The sequence below is a fragment of the Dipteris shenzhenensis genome, chromosome 14 (assembly GCF_047967505.1).
Source record: "Dipteris shenzhenensis isolate YYH24624 ecotype China chromosome 14, Dip_SZ_1.0, whole genome shotgun sequence".
NCBI lineage: Eukaryota > Viridiplantae > Streptophyta > Polypodiopsida > Gleicheniales > Dipteridaceae > Dipteris > Dipteris shenzhenensis.
In genome coordinates, this window is record NC_141609.1 from 1,291,535 (window position 1) to 1,316,982 (window position 25,448).

Sequence of the window (25,448 nt, forward strand, 5' to 3'; positions counted from 1 at the left end):
AGATCTACAAGGTGTTAATCATAGAACATAAAACCCTAAGATTAAGAACCAAATTTAAGAGTAGAAATGCTCAAGATTAATCCCAAAATTGCAATTGTTCAAGTGACAAAAATTAGATGACATTAACCCTTTTATAATTGATAGAATATGCATACCACATAAATATTTATTTGACCTCTTTATTTCTTTGCTGGTGATTTTATACTTATTTATTCAAATGTGAATATGTGCGCAGTACAGTCTCCCCTCCACTTTATCATTCCAAGTTTCACATAGCCTAAGAAATGGAGAAAGAGAAGGGAAAAGACAAACCCTGGACAAGGACAAGGAGAAGGGAAAGGGTATGGAGAGTACCAAAGACGGAGTCAGGCAAATAGCACCGCCACATAACGAGACAGCTCTACCTCAGCTCAGCTTCCCTCCTGGAGACTCCTCTAGCCCTAGGGCCCATCCAACGATTCCCCCTAGCTCACCTCAGTCTCCAACTCCATCCCCTCTCCCATTCACGCAGTGTATCTCTCCTCCCCCAAGTCTCATGCCCCTCAGATACCCATGCCATACCAGACTCCCTTAGCTGGTTTTCCTCCGACTCAAATCCCAATTAGAGGATGATCACAGATTTGTTCTCCAGTGACCAGAGCTAGGGGCAGCAAGGGATGAGAAAACTCTTTCTTGCTTTCTTTCACCCTTTGCCCTCCACTTCCATGTTACATGCATACCCAACATAGCAGCCCTGGCCTCCCTGATCTCCTTAAGTAGCTCCTCATGGAGATGCACCTTATATGGTGCTCGAGAGATAGAGCAGTAGAGACAACTAATCCAAACAGAGACCTCTAATGTCCGAAAGAAGGTAGGGGATCTCTAACGCCGAGCAGATTTGACACTAATGAGCAGCCCACTGTAGAGGAGTGAATCGCCACAATCCAGTCAGCTATTGAGGAGGTCTCCAAGTGGGTGGATGTTGTAAAACGAGAGCCTGCAAAGGCAATCGTTTCAGCCACCTTACCTGAGTGACAATATAGAGCTAATAAGGCTCTCAACATTAAATACTATGAAATTCCCCGCACCAAATGCTAGTATCTTTGTGACCTCCACCCTAAGCGTTTGGGTGGATGTTGTAAAACAAGAGCCTGCAAAGGCAATCGTTTCAGTAACCTTACCTGAGTGACAATATAGAGCTAATAAGGCCCTCAACATTAAATTCTATGAAATTCCTCGCACCAGATGCTAGTATCTTTGTGACCTCCACCCTAAGCGTATGAAAACATGGCATTGAGAGAGTATGGTGAGTAGAACGCAACGTCACCAAACACCAACTCCTATTGATACATTTCAGAGAAACCCATACTCGGCTGGCGATACAGCGCAAGCGTGTAGCTCTTCACCCACAGGTTCATATGGATGAGGACCTTACTCCCTTGCACGTAGAGAATAGGGGTTCTCTTACAGCAACAACAGGATGCTGCTCGTAAGAAGGGAAGTGGGTATTGACACACCTACCTAGAGAGGTGGAGTCTATGAGAATCAGAGAGCCGAGACCCTACCTACACCGTTTGGAAGTATAACATAAAATTGTGATCCATGACAAAAGATTGATTTATACATAGAGACTCACCAAACACCAAAGCTTTCACTACCACCAGTCCGTGGAAGCCAGCTTATTGTGACGAGACCATAGTCACAAGAAACGTTTCGTCCGTTTCGTTGTTTCGAGGTTCCGACAGGTTTTGTTTCGTTTCGTTTCGAATCTTGGGACGAAACGGATAGGTTTCGAAATGATACTTGATAAATACAAGGATAGGGGCAGATAAGACATGTTATATTCAAGTTTAGAGTGAACAAAGAGAAATACAAGTGTCAAGTGACAAGTCCTTAGTCAAGACACCCAGTGTCTAGCCTCTAGGTAATCCAAAACACAAACACATTCAGAATTCAAGTCTCCTTTCTCAAGTTTCAAATTTAGACCAATTAATATTTATGGAGTCAAAACTTAAAAGCATATTGACATTGGACATTGGATTCTAGCATCTAGACTCTAGAGATATGAACATCATTGATTCATTGAAATTTGAATCTAGATATATGAGTCATTACTTTCCAAAATGTCAAGTAAATATAAGTTCCCAAAATAGACATATGAAATAATAAGTTCCCAAAGTGACGAGTTGTAAGCTCAAACTTCAAAGTTCCAAAAATGAGTAGCATGAGTGATAACAAATCATAATTTGAAACTACTCAGTGCTCACTACTCTCTCTACCAAGTTCACTATCACTACCTGCATCTTCATCTGTGGATTCTGTGCCATCGGAACTCTCTTCCTCCTCTACCCTTGCTACCATCTCCTCAAAGGAATCACTACTATGACCACTAGTAGCAAGGGTACGACCACGATCTCGTCGGCGTCTATAACAGCGTGGTGAAGATGAAGTGCCAATGCTTGCAATCAAGGGTGGTGCACTAGTAGATGCTTGTGCAATAACCCTTGATTGCGAACGTGTGACGCGTCGAAAGCGTGCCTCATCCTCTCGAAGGAAATCATATGCTATATCCTCATCGCTGCGCCTTTGGATGAATGATATATCAATATTCTCCCCTCGAGCCAAGCCTTGCTCAAGCTTTCTTAGAACTTCAGGATCAACCTCTTTCACCTTCCAATGTAACACTTCAGCCCCTTCAGCCCCACTGGTACTTTCTTTGTCTTTGAACCGCTCCAAGAGACGAAGGTTGGCATTTACATAGACCAACCTATCAAGCTGTGATGTGCTCAATCTATAACATGATACATCACATAAAACGTAAATATTTTGAACTAAAACAAGATTGAAAATGCATCTAGAATCTAGATTCTAATTAGTCATGATTCGTAAAATTGGAGAAGACTCAAGACTCAAGAAATGCATCCAACCATTCATAACTTATAAGTTGGATTACCTATTTCTTTTCTTAGTATGGATGTCCGCACATATGCTCCATATGCGCTCAGCTGATCCACTAGTACAATCCTGTGATAAAACTCGAAGAGCTAATCTTTGCAAAGTGGGAGTAAGTCGCCCATTTATCTCCCACCATGATACAGCAAATTTCCTTTGCTCTAGACTCATAGCCACATCTCGCCTGAATTGGCTACGGTCATGAACATAGAGGACAGACTCTCTTTCAATCCTATAAGATGAGTCATGGACATTGCTTTAGTGTTAGATAGGAATTAGGATAATGATTCATGAAGTAGACTTTAAAGGCATGCATGCCAGAGTCAAAAGAGGTTGCAAGTAAAAGCTAATTGATCGTACAATATACTAGAGTCTAGAATTAAGAATCAAGATACTTAGAAGTTAGTACTCACATTCCTTGCTCTTTAGAGGGGATAAATGTATCCACATAGGATGTCCATCCATTCATAAGAACAATATCGGACCAATGACTTTCCTGCTTGTACAATGGATGCACCATGTAGGAAACAATATGGATTGGTTTATGAAACCAGTTCCATCTTTTTGTCCATATGGCACGAAGATCATCCACCCTGTAAATTGCAATATATTAAATTTCAATACTATGTATAAATAAACATTCTCTAAATTCTATGTAGCAGGCTAGCAGCTCATGAGTCATGATAGAATCACTAAAGAGTTTGCATCAGCATACCTATGACTTGAGAGAGATCTACAATTGAGCATACTCTCTTTAAGCTTTTGCATGTAGTGATAAAGATGACTCATTGTACTTCCCTCATGGTCAAATAATCTTAAAATGAAGTACAAAGATGCAATGGCAGCCTTTATGGCTGCAGCTTCTTCCCAAAACATACTGTCCAAGATGTATGAAGTGATTGTACATGCCTCCGCTTTGCGGCTTCCTCTCCAAGCTTCCCACTCTTCACTACAAACGAGACGCCTAAGCGCATCTTTCGTTTGTGTCATCCTACAAGTTTAGGACAAGTTAAGAATCAAAATTTGAATACATAAGTATTAAGAATTGAAAATTGAAATTAACTCTCAATTGGCTAGCTAAAAAAGGATGTTGACTTACCTTTGAAGAACAAGAAAGAGATAGCCAAATCTTGTCTTAGATGGCTTCACAAGATCATACTTGCATACTGCTCTGAAAAGAGCTAATGCAATGCTCTTTCTTGTTATGAACTTGATGATTTGGCTTGCTTTATTAAGAGTAGATTGCACCCAATCCAACTTGGCAATGTCCTCCATCATCAAGTCCATCGAGTGAGAAGCACATGGAGTCCAAACAATGCTTTTATAATCTCTCTCAACCAATTCTCCCATCTTGGCACAATTGGAGCCATTGTCAGTAATAATTTGGACCACATTTTGTGGCCCAACCTCCTCAATGGCATTTTTAATGTGTCCATAAATCCATTCCCCAGTGATACTCAAGCCAGGGGTGGAGGCATCAACTACACGAAGTAATGTAGTGCCAGCACAAGATGAGACCAAGATATTTATCATGTGGCGCCACCGCTGGCCACATATGGCAAGTCACAAGAATCAAGATCCATAAGTAAATCATACATTTGTTGTTAATACTAAAATCAGCCACCACAAATCTTACCAAAGACTCAAGAGTCAAGAGTGAAGGGTTGTACTTATAACTTACAGTGTCACTCCATCCATCTGACACGATGCTACAACCATATCGCTCCCAACAAGCTCTCAAACCCACAAGCTCCTCTTGAATCTGCCTCACTTGGTTTGTCAAGTGGGTAGTTCTCAAGGACTCAGAATTTGCTGGTTGTAGACCTGTAGCTCCTGCTGCGGCTGCTGCCACAAGTGCACGATGGAACTTTTGGTATGTTGGACATCGAGCTATGTTGAAAGCAAGGTCGCATTGATAGAAGAAACGATGCTCAGCTATTTGAGCCTGCTTCAACTTTGGAGCAAAGCTAGCATCAAGGGTGATTTGGCGCCTTGGTAGGTCTCTTCCCCTCTTTCTTGTTGTTGCAGCCTTGAGATGAATATGGGAGGATGTTGGGATCCTCTCATGACCCACAGCAACACTAACAAAGCTTGATGAATGTGAAGAAGCCACAACATGCGAGGGAGCTTCATCTGCATTGACATTGGGTAAAGACTCACCAATGTTAGAAGACTCCGGGGTGATATGAACTTGGGAAGAAGCCCCAGTATTACTTTGAGAAGGCACTTGAACTGAGGTTCTTGTTGAAGTAGAGGCCCCTCTTTTCAGCGCTTCACTTTCCTTGGCTTCTTGCACCTTCCCATCAATTATCTCCAAAGGCAAAGGTAGAAGGAGCAATGACCGGACCTCTTCAAACTTTGATGGCAATCCACCATGGGCCAAAAAAATACCTTCTGGAACATGAGTGCAGCCATGTGTTCCTTGTGCTCTCTCCCAAATGTAATGTGCCTTCACCCAGTTTGATGCCCCTCGAATTGTTTCCCCACAATACTTGCAAACCACACATTTTGTGCCAGCTAATGAGAACTGAATCTTGCCAAACATCACGCTGAGTGGGAGACTTGCGAGGAGGCATGATGGAGAAGGCCTTGAAATTTGGGAAAAAACAGAGAATTGGGGCAAATTGGGCTGTTGCTCCTTGATCCAGGTGCTGCTCCTTGAGCAGAACCAAAAAACAGCAGCAACAAAGGGGATGGTGGGCAGGACTGTCGATGGCAGCAGGCTGCAGGCCCTAGGCGTGGACGGTCACCGGTGGGATTCGAATCTCGATTGCAGCCTGCAGGTCGTTGATGGCGTCAGAGCGTGGGAGTCGATTGCACGCCTTGTGTTAGTGGTAGCTAGCAGCAGCTAGCTTGAGCCTTGCAAGCAGCCTGCAGGTCAAAGGAGCAGTGGCAGTGCTAGGCTGCAGGTCAACGGAGCAGCAGCCTGCAGGTCAACGGAGCAACGTCACGAGCCACAAGCTCACGTGAGCGCTCAGCGTAGGAATCATAGGGAGCAGAAGCGGGCTGCAGACTAGCAACGAAATCAGGCGGGAGGATCGCAATCGATTCACGAAGGGCAGAAACGAAAAAACGGGCAAAAACGCCATTTTGAGATTTGGGCGAAACACGCGTTTCGTTGGGAGCGTTTCGTATTGTTTCGAAACGTTTCGGCACGAAACGTTTCGTCCTGTTTCGATAGGACGAAACGCGTTTTCATGTGACTATGTGACAGGTACAAGGCACGGCTGGTTGCCAAAGGCTATGCTCAAAAAAAGAGCATAGATTATGAGGAGACTTTTGCTCCTACATCTCGGATGACCACCATCAAGTCAGTTATTACCATGGCTGCAAATTTTGTTTGGAATGTGCATCAGTTGGACATAAATTCAGCTTTCCTTAATGGGGACTTACAGGAAGAGGTTTATGTCAAACAACCTCTTGGCTTTGAACTTTCGGGCAATGCACTTCAAGTTTGCAAGCTGAATAAAGCTTTATATGGGCTGAAACAAGCCCCACGTGCATGGTATGCCAAGATTGATGCCTTCCTAGCAAGTAAGGGGTTACACAATAGTCCCACAAAAAGCACCCTCTACATCAAGAAGGATGGGGGGGATATTTTGGTCATCGTTCTTTATGTAGATGACATGCTGCTCACAGGGTCAAATGAGGAAATAATTGCAGATTTCAAGGCTGAATTGAAAGCTGAATTTGACATGACAGATTTGGGCATGTTAAATTTCTATTTGGGAATCCAGTTCATACAAGACAAGCATGGCGTTGTTATGTCTCAATCCAAGTATGTGCAAAAGCTCTTGGATAGGTTCAACATGCGAGATTGTAAGCCTATAGCCACTCCCATGGAGCCAGGGCTGAAGCTTACTATGTATGATGCAAGTGAATCAGTGGATGCCACATTTTATAGCCAGGCTGTTGGATGCCTCATTTATTTGTGCAATACACGGCCCGATATTCCGTATGCAGTATCTCAGGTGAGCAGGTATATGCACAACCCAAAGACAACACATTGGCAGGCTGTAAAACGCATCTTCCGTTACTTGCAAGGCACAAAGTCTTATGGCTTGATGTTTCCCAGGGGGGGTGACTTGCAGATGCATGCTTACAGTGACTCAGATTGGGCTGGAGACTATGACACCAGGAAGTCCACTAGTGGTAATTGTTTCTTTTTGGGCAAAGCTTGCATTTCTTGGCTAAGCAAGAAACAATCTACTGTGGCTACTTCCTCATGTGAAGCTGAGTACAAGGCAACTTTAATAGTGACAGTTGTATGTGTTTGGCTGCGTCGTTTGTTTGCTAATCTTCATCTCTTATTGAAGGGTCCTTCTCCAATTCTCATTGAGAGTCAAAGTGCTATAGCAGTGGCAAAGAATCATGTGTTTCATGCTTGCACGAAGCACATTGAGGTTCCTTATCATTATGTCAAAGAGAAGTTGCGTGCAGGGGAGATCAGTATGATCTATGTGTCAACGCATGACAATGTTGCAGATATCTTCACCAAAGCACTTCCACATGAAAAGTTTGAGGCATTTCGCAGTGCCCTGAACTTATCTCCTTTTTGCTTATTGATCACTTCCTTATACATCACATTGGCACTGCAAGGGGGTGTTAGAATTATTGGCATATTCTAGGCAGTGACCAATGTAATCCATAAGTGAGTTAGGGGCACTTTTCTCTCACTAGAGGTTTTTCCCCCTAACCACAATTAGTGGGTTAGTGTGGTTTTGTCACTTGGACAAAACCACCTCCTCACATGTAGTTCTCTATCTTATCTGTTGTAGTTCAACGTTTTGCTCTCAGCACACTCTTGCTTCTTGCTCCCACCTTTCAACAATGACACCGCAAAGTCATCCCAAAGTGCAGCCCCCAAAGACTGCCAGTGAGCAGTCAAACAAGCCCATGCCACGCCAAACCAATAGACAGACAAACAGTCGCCGCCGCCACAATGTGCACAAAGTTGTAGTCCACCCAGGAGAGCTGCCACGTGTTAACGCCACAACAGCAAACAAGCTCTGATACCACGTAAGCACACAGAGCATGCCAAGTGTCAAACAAGTAAGCACTAGGTACGTGGGGCCCCACACCAACAAAAAGGTTGGCGGGACTGAAGGAGGGTCTTATCACCTTTTAATATATACCAAGGTCCTCTATTTACCGTTGCACTTATGGGATAATTATCCCTTCAATGTACACGTGGATTTTACGGCAACCATAATTATGTAATTCATGGCTTAGCAGGAAACCAGGAGGGCTCAACAGTGCTTGCATCAAGGGAGCTTAGAGGGTCGGGGTCTAGGGACAATCCTAGGCCTAGGCAATAAAATGGATTGCAATGACAAGGCCTAAAGAGGCATAACGATTCTAAGGTCCATATGGACACATGGCACTCTAGCAGACTCCGCGTGGCAAGCACTGGGCTTAGGGGAGGATTCTAGAGTGAGCTGGAAGAAGGAGGACGCAGACAGAGAGAGGTGACCTCATGTGAAGAAGAATAGAGCACACAGATAGAGACTCGTTGAAATCCGTTTGGCGATGAATTAAGGAAAGCCCTCCTTGCTTGTAAGAGGTTTAATATTGGTAAAAGAGCCAAATGCTGTGGGAATGGGCAATTGAGACTCACAGATGAATTGCCTCTCTAGCCATCGCTTGAGTTGACAAAAAAGTCACATGGCTTTTTTAAAAGGTGGTAGAACCTTTGATGATGTGACGTCCTTCTGTTCTAAATCTCTGTGTGTGTAGGTCAACGAACTTCACGTCACACAAATTCCAAAGAAACTACTCTACCTTCATGGCTGCCAAGGTAAGTCTTATTGAAGAGACAATTCTTTCTTCTTCTTTTTTGCAGAGCAACCTGGCGGCTTCCGTTTACATAGACAATACATTTTAGGATTGTGTTCTTTAGAAGGATGATCTAGTTATTATCCTTCCATTCTCTGCCTTGTCTTTCTAGTACAAAACGTGTCTAGCATTGGTCTTAACCTCAAGGGAACTCTGATTATGTTTCTACTCAGCTGATGTGAGCTTTACTAGCATTCCAGCAACACTTCATCTGGATGCACAGATTGAAAAAAACAAGGAATCTCTCTTTCTTGCATGGATAAGGCGGCTCTCTTCCTTGCCTGAGAGCCCAAGTAAAACAGTCTGGGGTTCACAAAATCACCAAGCCTACTCATGCACGACAACTCTTTGCAACACAACAAAGATGCAAGAGCCACCTTTAACGATCCAAGCAAAAGAATTAGCATATGGTAATCCAGCAACCCATGGCATAATCACAAAGCTTTGACAAAATCTATAGTAGTTATCTATGTGTGTATTCTCTGCTCAACCCAATGGTGAACAAAGTACAAACATAGAACAACGCTTTGGCTGAATATGCAGTGGTGGTTGGAATGTTGGGAGTTGGGAGGAGTTCGACTTCATTTACGAAATGAGGATCCTACTTCTGCTCTGATACCAGTGCAACATCGTTTGAAGGCTCTACTTGATTGTCCAACCAGCCCCAAATTCCCAACATGAGCCTTGTAGAATTCTCCCTTCGTGTGGTCTTCTCCTATAATGACTTCCTTCAAGGTCCCTCTGGAATCATCCCTCCAAGCACAGCAATTGCCACTTGGAACCCACTTGAGTGCCATGTGTCCATAATGGACCTCAGTATTTCTATGCCCCCTTTGGGCCTTTGCATTGCACTCAATTGATTCATATTAATGAGTACATATTCAAAATGTGGAGCAAGCAAGAGGTAATTAAGGTGTGCATGCCTGAATAACAAGCAACAAGTGAACTTTTGAAAATTGATTCATATTACTAAGTACATATTCAAAATGTGGAGCAAGCAAGAGGTAATTAAGGTGTACATGCCTGAATAACAAAAACTAAGTAGGATGCTATGGGTTGGCTCGTGTATAATTTCAGTCAAGTTGTTGACGAGATGAAGAACCCCGTTGTTTTTTATTAAGTGTGTCAACAATAGTTTGGGAGTATTGGATAGCAACGGGTTGCATCTTGTGCACAAAGGAGCAAGATTTTGTTTTTTTCTTTGGCGCTGCAGCAGACATTTTCTCTCTACAAAATTGCTTGGTTCAGTTGCAAACTATTGTAGTTCCAAATGCTTCAATCAGACGTGGATCGACGAGCTAGTGACTCGATTTATAAGCAATACATGCTTTGAGGCTGCCACTGGAGAAATCACACAAGAACCAAGGGACGGGCAGCTTGTGAAAGACAATGACGAAGCCTTTTCGTGCAGTTGAGGCTACCTCAAATAACTAGGCACAGGAGCATCGGATTTGGAACACAAATAGAGAAGCCGATGTAGTCGATTCATCGACCTGCGTAGAAGCAGCTTGGAGGTTTGCGATACACAATACGTGACTATCCCGTAGGCAATGAGAGACGCAGATTGTTTTGGGACGGGACCAGAGAGGCACACGTTTCTCTTGGGCAAGAGCAGAAGGCGAACAAAGAAGCTGCATCATCATGCGACAAACTCGTCTCCATCGCAGTACATAGAGAAAAGACGTTACACAGAACCACGTCATCTTAAAGTTCTATTCCTTTTGAGAAAGCGAGGTCATTTTTTCTATAGCCCTCCAAAGTCTCCTCACGTTCCAAGGTTTTAAAGCCTCTTTATCTTCCTTTCTCCAAGACTTGCAGCTCCCAAGACTAGAAGCCTCATCTTTCATAATCCTTAACTCACCATAATTTAAAGAAAAGAACCAGGGCTCGTGTCGAGGAGTTTGAGACTTGGTGGCTTAGCGAAAGGCGGGATTGAAAGAAAAAATCATAAATCAAAGAGCGGAACGACTTTGAATCCATAATCCAAGACCTCGAACAAATACCAGGGAAGTGGGCATTATATTTATCTTTTTGTTATAAGGCTTTTTGCTTTATAATATCTGAAAATTCTCATTTTTAAAATGAAACCACCAATTTTCAATGGGAAAGAGAGAGAATGCAACAAGGATGCGATAAATACGCTCTTGCAAAAATGAGCAAGACTTCCATCGACTCAAGAATACCCCTCCTGAAAATCAAGTCGTGAAAGCGAGTCTCTCCCTTGGATATAAGACTTATAAATGGTGGATGAGCCTCATGGAAAGAGATAGAAAGAGCTTGGGAGGCTTGGGACAATTGTAGCATGGGTAAGAACACTTTAGTCCAGTACATAGCAAACTATCCTGAAGTTGAAACGAGTCAATGAATTCCAAAGGATAAGGGGTTTCGTGTGAGGTCTGAAAGACACCTACAAAGTTGAGGTGAGAAGAAATTCTCCCAAGACACTTAAAAAAGCAATTAAATATGCCCAAATGTACGACAATACGACGGGGAAATCCAAAGCTAGAATTTCGAAGCAAACAGGTTTTACTCCTAAGTTCAACAAATTTCCCAATCTTCAAAGGAAGGCGCACTTCAAGAAGGAGGCTTCTCAAACACCACCTAAGAAACCTCAAACACAAAAATATCCTCTCGATTATGAAAGGGCCAAGTAGGAAATCCTTGCTTCATATGTTTCCATGCTGCTTGGAACTGCCCTAAAAATAAACAAGCGGAAGCTAAAGCCCTAAATAAACCTCCACAAAAACAAGTACACGCAGTGCAGGTATTGCCGCTTAATGGTACTGAAAAGTACATTGAGGTAGAGGTTCTTCGTGAGGACAGCACCCACGTGTTTATATACCTAGATGAATCCAGGAACATTCCCAAACTCATCCTCTAAAAACACAACATAGTGCAGTTTCAATCTCACGATAGTCACTCATAACATTGAAAACCATAAACTCCATCACGCATAGCACTATGACATCCCCACTGACGTCATCAGTGCCAAATCCACACACCCACACATACTTGAGCATCCATTTATACAAAGTCTTCCTACTGAGTTTCTGTCGGCACTTCGAAGGTGAAGGGCAAACTCAGCCATGACAAAGGCTAGCACTAAAGGAGAAGGTTAATCAAAAAGTAGTCCAAATCTCTTCATTCAAGCTACAACTGCTTGTGAAGTCTAAACGATTTCCTTTTAGTCTCTCCCAAACAAGCATCTAAATCTAGCTGATAGGGCAACGCACCATTTAAGATAGAAAGAATTATCGCAATACCAGCAGGCCGCAACTTGGTCAAAAACTTCACAAGGTGAAATTTGTTGGAAAGGTCACCTCCCCATCTGTAAGCCCCCAAATGAGGAGTGCGTGGGGGAGGGAGACCTAGGGCAGGATGTGCCCAAGAGAGAAGAAAGAGAGGGGGCTGCCACATGGGCAGCACCTCACAGGATTGGAACCTGCAGATGGCGTCAGCATGGCGAGGGTAGTGGGCAGGTGAAGGGCCTGCAACAGACCCTGATGATGGCGCAGTACAGGCAGGTCAGGACAGCAGGATGTACAGGTGTACGGCGCAGGACACGTGGCTGGGAAGAGGACCTGGCAGAGGCGCAGATATGGCAGGATGAGCAGGCCCAGATATGCAGCAGCAAATATAGCTGTCAGTGGGCAGAAGGCAGGCCTTATATAGGCTGGATCTCTGCCTTGAATGGAGGGCCAAAGGGCCCTGGAAGTTTGGGCCAAAAGCCCTGAGGTGTGTGCCCTTTTTAGGGCTGCACCAGCCACAGACTGGTCGGCCAGTCTGTAGCAGGCTGGTCGGTTTTTTGTCAGCCCCCTTGGGGCCTATAAAAGGAGAGGCCCTGGGCCTCATTTCACATCCAACAGTTCAGCAGAACCAGCAGCAGACAGGAGCAGCCAGAAGACATTTTCTTGGGCCTCATCTTGGAGGTGAAGGAGAGTAGAAGGTGTGCTGCAGACTGAGCTCTCAAGGGCTGAACCTTGGCTGTCTCTCAGGGCAGCAAGGTGTTGTGATCTGGACGGAAAGTCTACAGAAGCTCAAGGTGGAGCACGCGGACTCGAGTCTAGAGATAGCCAGCAGATAGGAGAAGGACCTTGTGGTAAGATCAGAGGACCACATCATTGGTGGGACTCTGGATCTGTCTCTTTTGTATTGTGTCCATAGTTGTGGACGGAAATATATATATTTTGGTGGTTTCTCTATCTGGTTGGTTCATTGTCTATTGATGAGTCTGCACACCTATTGTATGCACATAAGTAAAGAAGCCTGTGATTCCACACCCACACCGCACACTGTGTGAGCTCCTGTGCATTACTATAAGTCTTCCGCTGCGTGTACCCTCTATTGGGTATTTTCTAACATGGTATCAAAGCCCAAGTAGGAGGCTCACAGGTGTGGGAGCCTGAAGGCAGGGACCTTGCTGAAGGACGACCCTGATTCAGAAGCTCTAGGGAATCGACTTCCACGACTGGAGGATTGTGCCCTTGCGAGAAGGAGGGTGACTCAGGTTGAGTCAGGTGCATTCAGAGTTCTGGTTTACTAAAATTGAGTTTGGTTGACTTTGTTGTGTGGTATAAACAGCAGAGATGTCGACCTCTACAGCCTCTTCAGCCCCTGCTTTCCCTTCCTCCTCCTCCAGTTTTCTCTCTTTCACTATCCCTAATTTTGGAGAGTCTGGGAACTTGGACGGGACTAATTACCCGATCTGGAAAGTGAAGATCCGGAGTCATTTAGTGGCTCGGAAGTTGTGGAAGCTAACCACGGGAGAGGAGTCGAAGCCGGAGGACATGGTGGACAGTAAAGGGGAGGTACTCATGGCAATAGACAGAGAGGAGCTTGAAGCTTGGGAAGAAAGAGATGCCCATGCCCTGGCAATAATCATAGGGACTACGGCGAACTCCATTCTTCCGCATATCCAGCTGGCCGAGACGTCAATAGAGGCGTGGGCCACCCTGAAAGATCTGTACGAGACAGACAATACCTCCCGGATTGTGCTTCTTCAGCATCAACTCTACAATCTTGATATGGAAGAAGGAGATACGGTACATAGCCATTTGACGAAGGTCAAGGTGGTGAGGGATCAGCTGGCAGCAATTGGTCAGAAGACAGACTCATGCCATCTGGCCTTGATGGTACTGAGGAGACTGCCTCGGAGTTTCAAGAGCTTTGTTACGGCTGTGACAGCAGGACAGAGGACCAAACCTCTAAAGTTTGAGGAGTTGTGTCCATTACTGCTACAGGAGGAAGCTCGGGAGAAGCTCTACAACGAGGATAAAGATGACGAGGCGATGCCGGTGAAGGATTCCACTGGCAAAGGAAAGGGCAAGCCTAACGGTGGCAAGTCCAAGAAAGACGACTCTGACGACGAGGGGACTTCGAAGAGAAAGCACAAGAAGAAGTGTTTCTATTGTGATACGCCCGGACATTTTGCAAAGGACTGCAGAAAGAAAAAGGCGGATCTGGAAAACAACAAGGAGTCTGACTCAGATTCAGAGGGAAAGGCCAAAGCAAATGTGGTAATCGAAGAGTTGTTCCTGGTGACATCACCGAGTGTTACCGAGGTCAGATATGTTGATCCAGAAATCACAGTAAGGATGTTTGACATAGAGATGTGGGTCGACAAGGAGTCAGATGCCTTTGTGAAGGTGAAGGACAACATGGAGCGCTTGGTACCTTCCAGGTGTGTGGCTGTTGACACTGACACGAGGGTGGATTCCATGGAAGGCCCTGGGGTCTCATGGTCAGATGGATGCTGGAGTTCAGAAGGGGACAGTACAGGATTACACAAGCGCTTGGTGGGTGCCTCAATGAGAGTTTGCTTTCAGAGCGAACATTCAGGTAGTACAACAGTCTAGTATATGTTTGATATTCTGCATTTGAGCCTTTATAGCATGCTGTGGAGAGACTCTGCTCTTCATTTGTCTCAGGTGATAAGAGATTGGAAGGAATTGGCCTTCTTCGAAGGCAGAAGGGGAAGTATTGGTGCTTCTTCAAATCTCGGACGCAGATTGCTAGAAGGTGATGGACAAAGAGTACCGAAGCCAGAAGAGTACTTGCTTGAGAACTCAGCAAGAGTTCATGGTCCAGGTTATCTAGAAATATTCATTGGTTGCAAACCTTGCCAAAGGAAGGACAGGTTGAAACAGACCCTCAGAGCATGGTGCCTCGAAGACTCCAGGTTGTTCACTCATTATGAGAAGGACGACTGGAAGATCGTGGAGGCTGGGTTGCTCGAGTTTGAAGGCAGGAATGTGACGAAAGGGGGTGGTGCCAGGAGGTGCTACCATAGATGGACCTGTGTACCAGGATGGTGTGCGGAAGCGGAACCGGACCTGGTGGAGCAGGGGTCACTGGATGAAAAGCCAGGAAAAGATTTTGACATCGAAGAGTTCCAGAGGACTACGACCAGGGAGTTACTGGAGCATCGTCATCAACGTGTTGGCATTGGGCCGAGATGTGTCGGTGAGAGGGGGTGTTGGAAAGGTCACCTCCCCATCTGTAAGCCCCCAAATGAGGAGTGCGTGGGGGAGGGAGACCTAGGGCAGGATGTGCCCAAGAGAGAAGAAAGAGAGGGAGCTGCCACATGGGCAGCACCTCACAGGATTGGAACCTGCAGATGGCGTCAGCATGGCGAGGGTAGTGGGCAGGTGAAGGGCCTGCAACAGACCCTGATGATGGCGCAGTAGGCAGGTCAGGACAGCAGGATGTACAGGTGTACGGCGCAGGACACGTGGCTGGGAAGAGGCCCTGGCAGAGGCGCAGATATGGCAGGATGAGCAGGCCCAGATATGCAGCAGCAAATATGGCTGTCAGTGGGCAGAAGGCAGGCCTTATATAGGCTGGATCTCTGCCTTGAATGGAGGGCCAAAGGGCCCTGGAAGTTTGGGCCAAAAGCCCTGGGGTGTGTGCCCTTTTTAGGGCTGGACCAGCCACAGACTGGTCGGCCAGTCTGTAGCAGGCTGGTCGGTTTTTTGTCAGCCCCCTTGGGGCCTATAAAAGGAGAGGCCCTGGGCCTCATTTCACATCCAACAGTTCAGCAGAACCAGCAGCAGACAGGAGCAGCCAGAAGACATTTTCTTGGGCCTCATCTTGGAGGTGAAGGAGAGTAGAAGGTGTGCTGCAGACTGAGCTCTCAAGGGCTGAACCTTGGCTGTCTCTCAGGGCAGCAAGGTGTTGTGATCTGGACAGAAAGTCTACAGAAGCTCGAGGTGGAGCATGCGGACTCGAGTCTAGAGATAGCCAGCAGATAGGAGAAGGACCTTGTGGTAAGATCAGAGGACCACATCATTGGTGGGACTCTGGATCTGTCTCTTTTGTATTGTGTCCATAGTTGTGGACGGAAATATATATATTTTGGTAGTTTCTCTATCTGGTTGGTTCATTGTCTATTGATGAGTCTGCACACCTATTGTATGCACATAAGTAAAGAAGTCTGTGATTCCACACCCACACCGCACACTGTGTGAGCTCCTGGGCATTACTATAAGTCTTCCGCTGCGTGTACCCTCTGTTGGGTATTTTCTAACAAAATTTGCATGTCCGCTAATATGGCAGAAGCATATGCCTAGATGAATCCAGGAGAATTCCCAAACTCATCCTCTAAAAACACAACATAGTGCAGTTTCAATCTCACGATAGTCACTCATAAGATTGAAAACCATAAACTCCATCACGCATAGCAGGGACTAGCTACTATGACATCCCCACTGACGTCATCAGCGCCCAATAGTGGATGTAGACCATAGTATAAAAATATGCTCTCACCCACGTGTTGCCTATCATTGGCAATGTGGCAGCCCCCCTTTGGACCTCGTGAATTAATGATGATGCATGGAAATATTAACAGGCAAAGAGTAAGAGTGATGATCAATGATAGTACCACACACAATTTCTTGAAAATATTCACTAGTTAAGAAATTGAAGTTGCCAAAGAGTCCAAGTGCCCATAAATATGTGCCAAATCATGCATATCATTGAACCGATGTTATTCTTGGTCAAGAATGGTTGTATAGTCTTGGGCATAGCTTACAACAGAGTTCTTTAAATAACTCCATTATGTTTGAAAAAGATGGTAGAGTCTTCCAGATTCACAGAGAACATGATGTGCCCAACTCTCCCCTTATTTGTTCGATGGAATTGGAATGACTTCTACAACAACAACAATGCGAGGTATACCTCTGTGAACTTACTTTTATAGTTTATTTCTGCTACGTCTGAAAAGAATAATTTTTCTCTTGATGTGATTAAAAAGTATGAGTCTTCATTTAATGATTTAATTGTTGAATTTAAAGATGTCTTTCCGAGTGATTTGCTTGATGGTTTACCACCACCGTGTAGACTTAGTCAAACGGAAGAACATAAGGTCGAAAGACAATTAGTTGAATACCTGAGAAAGGGCCAAATTCAACCTAGTAACTCACCATAGTCATCACCAATCTTACTGGTAAAGAAAAAAGATGGCACAATGCGTTTATGCATAGATTACCGAGACTTAATAAAAAGACAATGAAAAATAAGTATCCTATGCCTCGCATTGATGAGCTCTTTAATCAATTGCAAGGGGCAAAATCTTTGACTAAAATTGACTTAAGATCAGGATATCACCAAGTGCGAATTAGAGAAGAGGATGTCCCTAAGACATCATTTCGTACTAAGTATGGGCATTATCACTTCAAAGTAATGCCATTTGGTTTAACAGATGCTCCAGCAACTTTTATGACACTTACGAACAAAGTCTTGAGGCCATATTTAGGAAAATTTGCTGTAGTATTTTTAGATGATATCCTAATCTATAGTGAAACGAGAAAAAAAGTGGATATGGAGCTGTACACTAATGCATAATCCCTCTTTCCTTTAAAACTGGACCTACAACACCAGGATGTCCACAAACCACTTGCCAGCAGAACTAGATATTCGGCCTATACGTCTAGATGAATCCAAGAGCACGCCTAAACTCATCCTCTAAAAACACAACACATATTTCAATCTCATGATAGTCACTCATAAGGTTGAAAACGATAAAACTTCATCATGCATAGCAGGGACTAGCTACTATGACATCCCCACTAACGTCATCAGTGCCCAACAGTGGGATGTAGACTATAGTATAAACATATGCTCTCACACTACAAAACCACACACCCACACATATTTGGCCTATCAGAAAGGCTAGAAAGAAGGGATCGTGATGTCCCTCAACTCATGACAGACACCTCAGATCAGTGGCATCTTCAATTCAATCAACGTGGCTCTAATACCATGTATCTAGATGAATCCAAGAACATGCCCAAACTCATCCTCTAAGACACGACATAGAGTGCAGTTCCAACCTCATGACCGTCACAAGGTTGAAAACCACAAACTTCATGAAGCATGGCAAGTACTAGCTACTATGACATCCCCACCAACCGTCATCAGCCCCAACAGTGGGTGTAGACCATAGTATAAACATATGCTCTCACACCTACATATCCACATCCACACACACTTGAGCATCCATTTACAAAAATGACTATAAGAGTTACATCACTCTAAAGATGAGAGCATAATGAGCACCACAAGAATAATCAGCTCACAAGACAAATCCAGAGTCACAAGAAAGACCCAGACGAGATGTTCAAATAGATCCATATAGGCAGCGCACCCAAGGTGGATGCTCCTGTCTGATACTCCTCCATTGAGCTTCAATAATTACTTACGAGCCAAGAGCACTAGGGCTGCTGCCTATAGGTCAGTGCCAACTTTTTGCTATAGGATAGGTTGAACCAATTGCCCTAGTCAGATCACCTCACCTAACTGATCAGTCAATTTGACTGCCCCGTGACCCGTCCAACAAAACTTCAGAGGAGCATTAATCTCCAACAGTTAATACATAATGCAGAACATTTCGACTTTACAGAGAGATTGTTGGAAGGTTCAGACTCATATCCCTCACAAGCCAAAAATGTGAATAAACAAGGAAAAATAGGTCGAAAGCATAAAGGCATAGAGTGGAACATGGAGCTGAAGTACACTAATATGCACCTAATATGTAAATGGAAGCCAAACCCTACCCTAAGCATATGCCGGCCTTTTCTTGGTTGATGCTAGAATAGACCTAGGAGGCGCAATAGTGACCACCTGCACTTCGTGCATTCCCTTGGACACATTGCCCTTTGCAACCTCGGATCTACAGTTTGTGTTTAAAAAGCATCTCTGCAAACCTACACGTGGATGACTGACTGCTTGTAGCACAGCAGCAGCGAGCAGACTATCGCAGGGGTGATAGCCATCGTGAACCCATGGAGGCTGCAAGCCACAGTATTGGGAAATGTCCACCAATTCCAAAACGCTGGCATCGAAGTAAAAATCCAATGAAGCCTTCAGTGGGGTGTGGCTGTCCAAGTCACTAATAAGTGCACACATGTCACAGCCGGTTGATTGGCAGAAAAACTCATTGATTAGCATATGATACTGTTGGAAAGGTCACCTCCCCATCTGTAAGCCCCCATATGAGGAGAGCATGGGGGGGGTGGACCTGGGAACTGATGGAAGGCCACATGGGCAGCACTATGGCTCCCATGGGGGCAGAGATCAGAGAAAGAAAGGAGCCACTGATGTGACGACGACGTCAGCAACAGTACGGGGGATGCCACGTGGTTGTACGGGGCTGGAAGGAGCCCAACAAGAGGCAGAACCAGCAGGGCAGCACAGGCGCCTGCATATGGCTGATGGAGGGGGAGCCAGCAAGCCTGGTCGGCCACAGAAAGGGCTGGTAGGGCTGGTCAGAGCCAGCCTACCAGGCCTGATCCAAGGCAGGACAGGAGGGGCTGGACCCTGCAGTAAAATGGAGGACTTTATGCCCTGGAACAAAGGCATGGAAAGGCAAGTAAAAACCCTTATATAGGGCCCTGGTTGGGCTGGTAGGGGCAGCCAACAAGGGCAGACAAAAGTCGGCCAGTAGGCCCTTGACCAGTCGGCTATTTTGAGCAGGCCTTGGGCCTATAAAAGGAGAGGCCCTGGGCCTCATAATACATCCAGCAACTCAGCAAAAACAGGAGCAGACAGGAGCAGCCAAAAGCCACTCCCTTGGGCCTCATACTGGGGTTGGAGAGTTGAAGGTGTGCTGCAGAATGAGCTCTCTAGGGGCTGAACCTTGGCTGTCTCTCAGGGCAGCAAGGTGTTGTGATCTGGACAGAGAGTCTACATACGCTCGAGGTGGAGCACGCGGGCTCAAGTCTAGAGATATCCGGCAGATAGTAGAAGTACCTTGTGCTAAGAACAAAGGACCACACTCTAGTGGGACTTTGGATCTATTTCTTTTGTATTGTGTCCATAGCTTTGGACGGAAATATATTGTTTTGGTGGTTTCTATATCTGGCTGGATCATTGTCTATTGATGAGTCTGCACATCTATGCGATGCACATTAAGTAAAGAAGTTTGTGATTCCACTCCCCACACACACTGTGAGCTCCTGGGCTATTCTATCAGTCTTCCACTGTGTGTACCCTCTGTTGGTCAATTTCTAACAGATACTTGGACTGGGGGGACGTACAGCATGAATAAGTGGAAGCATAACTCTGAGCATCGAGTGACTGCTGGCAGAAGATCGAGGTGGCCTAGAAGGCAGGGTTGTGAGGTGTTCTTAGCATATTTCCTAGCCCTTTTTGGTCTTGGTTCCTACACCAACCTGGCTGACTGCAACTGCACACAAGCTTGCTGTTTTTTAACAGAAATCAGTCTTGAAGGGAGGATCATAAATCATGCTGTGGTGGCAAGTATTGGCCTTCCTGTTTGACAATAACAAGTCCTGAGATTTGACAAATTGACAACAGCAGGTTCCTCAGAACAAAAGATATCACATATGCAAAATATCAAACTAGATCCGAAGCCCCAATACATTAAAGCAAAGCTTCATCCAAAAGAAACAAACAGACATCACGACATAGTACTTTGCATTCCATGCAAAAAGACGTGCATCCTTGTTACAACAATGCTCTAAGCAGGAGCTGACAACTCAGGGCTCACGTCCCACCAAAGGCAATCCTGTTACATTAACTGCTCACCAGAACTCAAAGGACCATGTCGTATATGAAGTGCAAGAAAAAATTCATCATTCGTGACAAGGCAGTATTACAAGTACATGGTTATTGTGCCTTGTAGGATTCTCATAAGACATGCCATAAATTAACAGCTAAAAAGACATAAATGGATGGCCATGACCTTCATGAAAGGGCACCAACAGCCCATGATTCTTGCAAAAGGCCATGACTCATGTGGCAAGACACATAACTACTCTCGAAGGGTTGTACCTCCTCACTTGGGTGGCACAACTTCCACAAAGGCAAAGATCTTCAGGGTATAAAATGATGGCTCGTTACTTAAAGAGACTATACTTAATACAAAAATCCTTTCTGTCAAGCTTAGGTGGTGCATTAATATGCATGTAAATTTCAAATGTGCTCTACAGGAATGCCGCTTCCTGGAGCAAGGCCCCCATTGCAAGCTGCTCAGAACTTTTTTTCAACTTTTCCTTTTTTCGAATATATCGTGGTATACCCGCAATTAAGTGGGTACCATACGTTAATTTGCAATTTCTCTTTTAAATGCCAATAAGACCCCCCCTAAAACGCTGAAATGAAGACATCGCAACCTGGAATATGAGACGAATCCCATCTCTTGTATCTTCAGCAATCGGCATACACGCAGAGAAGTAGCCTGTCTCAATAATTCTGTGAACGTCCTCCTGGACCTCCTGTACTGTAAGAGCGGAGTTAGACTTGGAAGCCTTTAATGCAGTACTGGCAGTGTTCAACAGCTCCTTGTTTTCCAATTCCTCCCCGTCCTTATTCTGAACAAGAACCTCGCTGATAAGGACGCGCTCTTGCTCCTCACTGGACTCCTGCGAGCTACCGCTCCTCCGCTGAGGCTTCTGGGGGTTGGGAAGGTCTTTGGAGGCAGGGGGCTGAAACGCTGGCTGTTGGGGGTCAGAAACGATTGGGTCAGCGACGGGGGAGGCCCCATTATTGACAGAGAGAGAGGTACAGGAGAACAAGGGAGAGGGGGGGGAGCAGAGGAGGCGGTGATGGAGGAAGGAATCGAGGAGGTGGTGGAAATGGAGCAAGGCAGGGCGGAGGTTGGGGAGGGAGAAGCGATGGAGGGGGGGGGGGGGAGAGGAAGGGACAGCGATGGAGGAGAAGGAGATGCGAGCCTGCGAGGGGGGGGAGCCCCCCGCCATAGCTACCTAGGTACCTGTCTGTCTGTCTATACTTCACTCACTCACCTCTTCTACTAGTTTTCCCTTGCTCCTCCTCCTCCATCTCCATTTCCATGGACCTTAGCTTATTAGTCATGGTCGCTCGCTCGTTTGGGGCTTTGGCATCCACCCTTCACCTCCTCACCTTTGCTCCCAAGCGCCCACAACATGTGGGTGTGAGTTCCCGTCACACGTACCAGCTCAAGGCTCCATTTTGATCACCCCATATGGCCACCCTATTGGCAGTTATCACCTTGACTTCTATAGCATTGTATAGACCATGGTCAAGGTGCTCATATCCCTGGCCTTTTGAGAGACGCATGCCATTGTATAGATTGGGATATACTATTCATCCTGCATAATATAATGACTTACGTAGTTGGACTGGTGTGGAGGGCTCCTATATTGTGAGTAATCACTAACTAGGAGAGCATGGTCTGGCTGTTCCCAATCATTGGGTGGCTCCTCACCTGATCATGCGAGTTTTCCGGGGTGGTGGTGGCTAAGGACCCAAGATCAGTAGAGGTAGTGGAAGCTTTTGAGCCCTTTATTTCCCTTGATTGGCAGGAGGAGCTCCTTGGATGGTCAATTGTTCCTAATTGGATGGAGTAAGAGGTGCGGGCAAAGTCAAGGGAGCAGTTGTTGGTAAATTGGCTAGGGGATAACCTTTGGATAACAACACTGGGAGGTTTCATGGTTTCCCCATCAAGCACACTGGGCACAGTAGAGTGTTGGCGTAGCCCTATGGTGGGGGCACTTCTTGGTGGGATGGTTGCATGTGCATATGCCACACCACATGTTAAAAATAGGTGAGGATTGCTAGGGCCTTCCTTCGTCAATTCCCCCTTGAGTTGTTGGCTTAGCTGATTCGAAAAGTTGGTAGCCAACTCTTCCATGTTTACGCCCTTGGCAGGGGGAGTTGTCTCCTTGGCTTCATCAGCACTAGTGGTTTTAATACTTTGGGACATGTCTGATGAAGCATGGGGTTTCTCCTTCATATTATCCCCCTAGGCATATAGTAGTCTTGCTACACATATCAAACCAAATAGGGTAGGTGGTTGTGGAGCTTGGAGCACAGCCCTATAAGGAAGCATGGCAAAAGCTGTGCATCACTCATCCTTTCATGTGGCTTGTACCATGAATTTAGGTGCTTGATCCAAGCAATGGAGTTGTGGAGGGACTTCGTCTCCTTCTGCTTAACTTAGAACAATTGGTTTATAGGTCTCCACTTCGAACCGCTGGGGGCAAACCCCAGTATATTAGCATGTCCCCATTGATTTTTTCTTTAGGATTCATTGGAGATCATAATTGGTTTACTCCACCAAGAATTAGTATCCCTTCCAGTGAAGACTTGTGGCATGGCCCCCCTTCCTAGTGCTTGCACTACGCTCCTTATAACTTCGTCAGTATTAATAAGCACTGTTTGTGGCATAGGCAGTGGGGAAGACCATAGGTGGGCAGTACTAGAGGTGCATTATAGAAGGTTGTTGGCCATACAAACATAGGATTGGAGGTTCTTGACCCACTAGACCCTGGGACTAGCATTAGGCTTGGCCTTATTAGCGGCACTAGTGATCCAAGCACCATAAAAAACACATTGCACTATCACATCACAACACTCACCTCTGCCTTTGTACAAGATCACATCGACCTCACTAGCCCACCCTGCCCTAGACTTCATCACAACCATCCTTAGATGCCATTCCAAATATGCTCACCCTATATCACAAACATGGGCTTCTTTATTAGTGACCTAATTTTTGGGCAAGAATCAGACATCTCCCTACTTCCTCTACACCCCAATTTTAGATGGTGGTGCTAGATCCTGCAAGAGTCTTCACTTTTTCCCCCACTGAGGAAGATATCTTGGAGTTAACTAAACTGCTGACTTGGACGCCTGGCCTTGTAGTCCACATTCCTTGGCCAAAGGTCTTAGGAGCACGGGCGCCAAGAGGCAATAAGAACAAGAGACTACTTAGTATACAATAAGTTCATACAATATCCCTTCAATGGCATAATCGTTTTGTATTACAGGGTCTTAGAAGCCATGCAAAACATGCTTCAATTGGTTTCTCTACCTTTGAAACCATGCATGTGGCTTACCTTGAGAATCTAATTGAGGTAAGGGAGGATACCCAACTAGCTATTTTGAACCTACCAAACCGATGACTTGCCAGGGCTGTAAACTTCAACTTTGCAAGTGGATGTTGACATTGCCCTCCTTCAAAATACCTTACACACAACTCTCCTCTCAGAGGAGCCTATATAGCTACCTGCAACAACAGATCTCCCAGTCTAGGAGGAAGACAATACTTTTCCCATACACAGTGATGACCAGTCACAAGTGGAGCCTCCTCCATCAAACCCAAACTGTCATCATACCGTTCACTCCTGGACTTTTGATGATATCACAGACTTGAGCATGTGGAAGGGAAAACTACAAAGCTTTAACCTTCACATGGTCAATATCATGGAGGTAAGAGCTTTGACCAAGTTCATAGAGAAAAGATTTAAACGATGGAGAGCCGTAGATCCACATAAAATGAGAGGAGGCTATGAAATGCCAAGCATCTCCAATGTCTCTATAATAATAGATAACCATATTGGTCTACAGCCTACTTGGCGTATTCATTTTGGAAGTAGCCAGATTTTTGGGTAGTTTATTATTGTGCCAATGCGATTGCCACATTTATCCTACCTATAATCCTTCTCCGATGCAGGTGGAAATGGGACACCTTCAGGGAATTGCATGCGAATGACCCTAATGCAAGGTACAATTTTCATCGCTCTTCAATTTCTCCACCACTCTCAGGTTCATCTATCAAATACAAAACTTCAACACCACTTATGTGGAGGTTCTCGATCCCGCCGTGGTTGCCTCGATTCATTTTTTTGGGCATCTAATTATTTTGCTGTGGGACATCTTTGAACGAGAGCACCGATCGTTAAAGAAAAGCGCCTTAGCCTATACACAAAACTTGTGTTTGATCTGGATATGGGACCAACCTTCAAACAAATGCTATGCATCATCACATCAGGACATTCAAGTTTTTGGGAGTTACATCACCCATTTTGTTGAATCTCACAAAGACTACAGCGCAATGTAATGCAAGCCGTGCATTGAATGTGCTAGCTCATGTCGAACCCAAGGCAATTGCATGGATGGAGGAGTGTGACAGGGTGTATCATCAGAAGATTCAACTATCAAGGGCACCGGTGTTGCTCCCTCCAAATTGGGAAAAGACTTTTCATGTATTTGTGGATGCCTCGGATCAGCAATTGGCAATGTCCTGATGCAGGAGGATATGGTCGGATGGTATCGACTAGTGTACTACACCAACCCCATAGGCTATCCGCAACAGAGAAAAATTACTCGATGATGAAACAAGAATGTTTGGGAATGATCTGTTTTGTGAAGAAGTTTGGCCACTACCTTCTAGGCCACCC

General features: G+C 45.2%; 2 protein-coding genes across 2 annotated transcripts in view; both read right to left on the bottom strand.

The window, feature by feature from the left end:
* Positions 1-22,152, bottom strand: part of LOC147894045 (outer envelope protein 80, chloroplastic-like) — a 73,063-nt gene extending 50,911 nt beyond the window's left edge. Inside the window, exon 1 of the mRNA XM_087384575.1 lies at positions 21,399-22,152. Coding sequence (XP_087240701.1) covers positions 21,399-21,983 — 585 coding nt within the window. The 5' untranslated portion in view covers positions 21,984-22,152. The remainder of the gene's footprint in view (positions 1-21,398) is intronic.
* LOC147894046 (uncharacterized) lies at positions 2,236-3,921 on the bottom strand. Its single transcript, XM_087384390.1, has 3 exons — positions 3,647-3,921; positions 2,933-3,163; positions 2,236-2,770 (listed from the first exon to the last, which is right to left on the bottom strand). The coding sequence occupies exons 1-3, from the start codon at positions 3,919-3,921 to the stop codon at positions 2,236-2,238; spliced, it is 1,041 nt and encodes a 346-aa protein (XP_087240516.1).
* Positions 22,153-25,448: the final 3,296 nt, after the last annotated feature.

Bases quoted from the DNA above. Each gene is read 5' to 3' on its own strand.
- LOC147894046 (XM_087384390.1), bottom strand. From the start codon at position 3,921: ATGACACAAACGAAAGATGCGCTTAGGCGTCTCGTTTGTAGTGAAGAG. The intron at 3,164-3,646 runs GTATGCTGATGC...CTCATCTTATAG, and splicing joins AGATCTCTCTCAAGTCATAG to GATTGAAAGAGAGTCTGTCC. The intron at 2,771-2,932 runs GTAATCCAACTT...ATCATGTTATAG, and splicing joins CATACTAAGAAAAGAAATAG to ATTGAGCACATCACAGCTTG.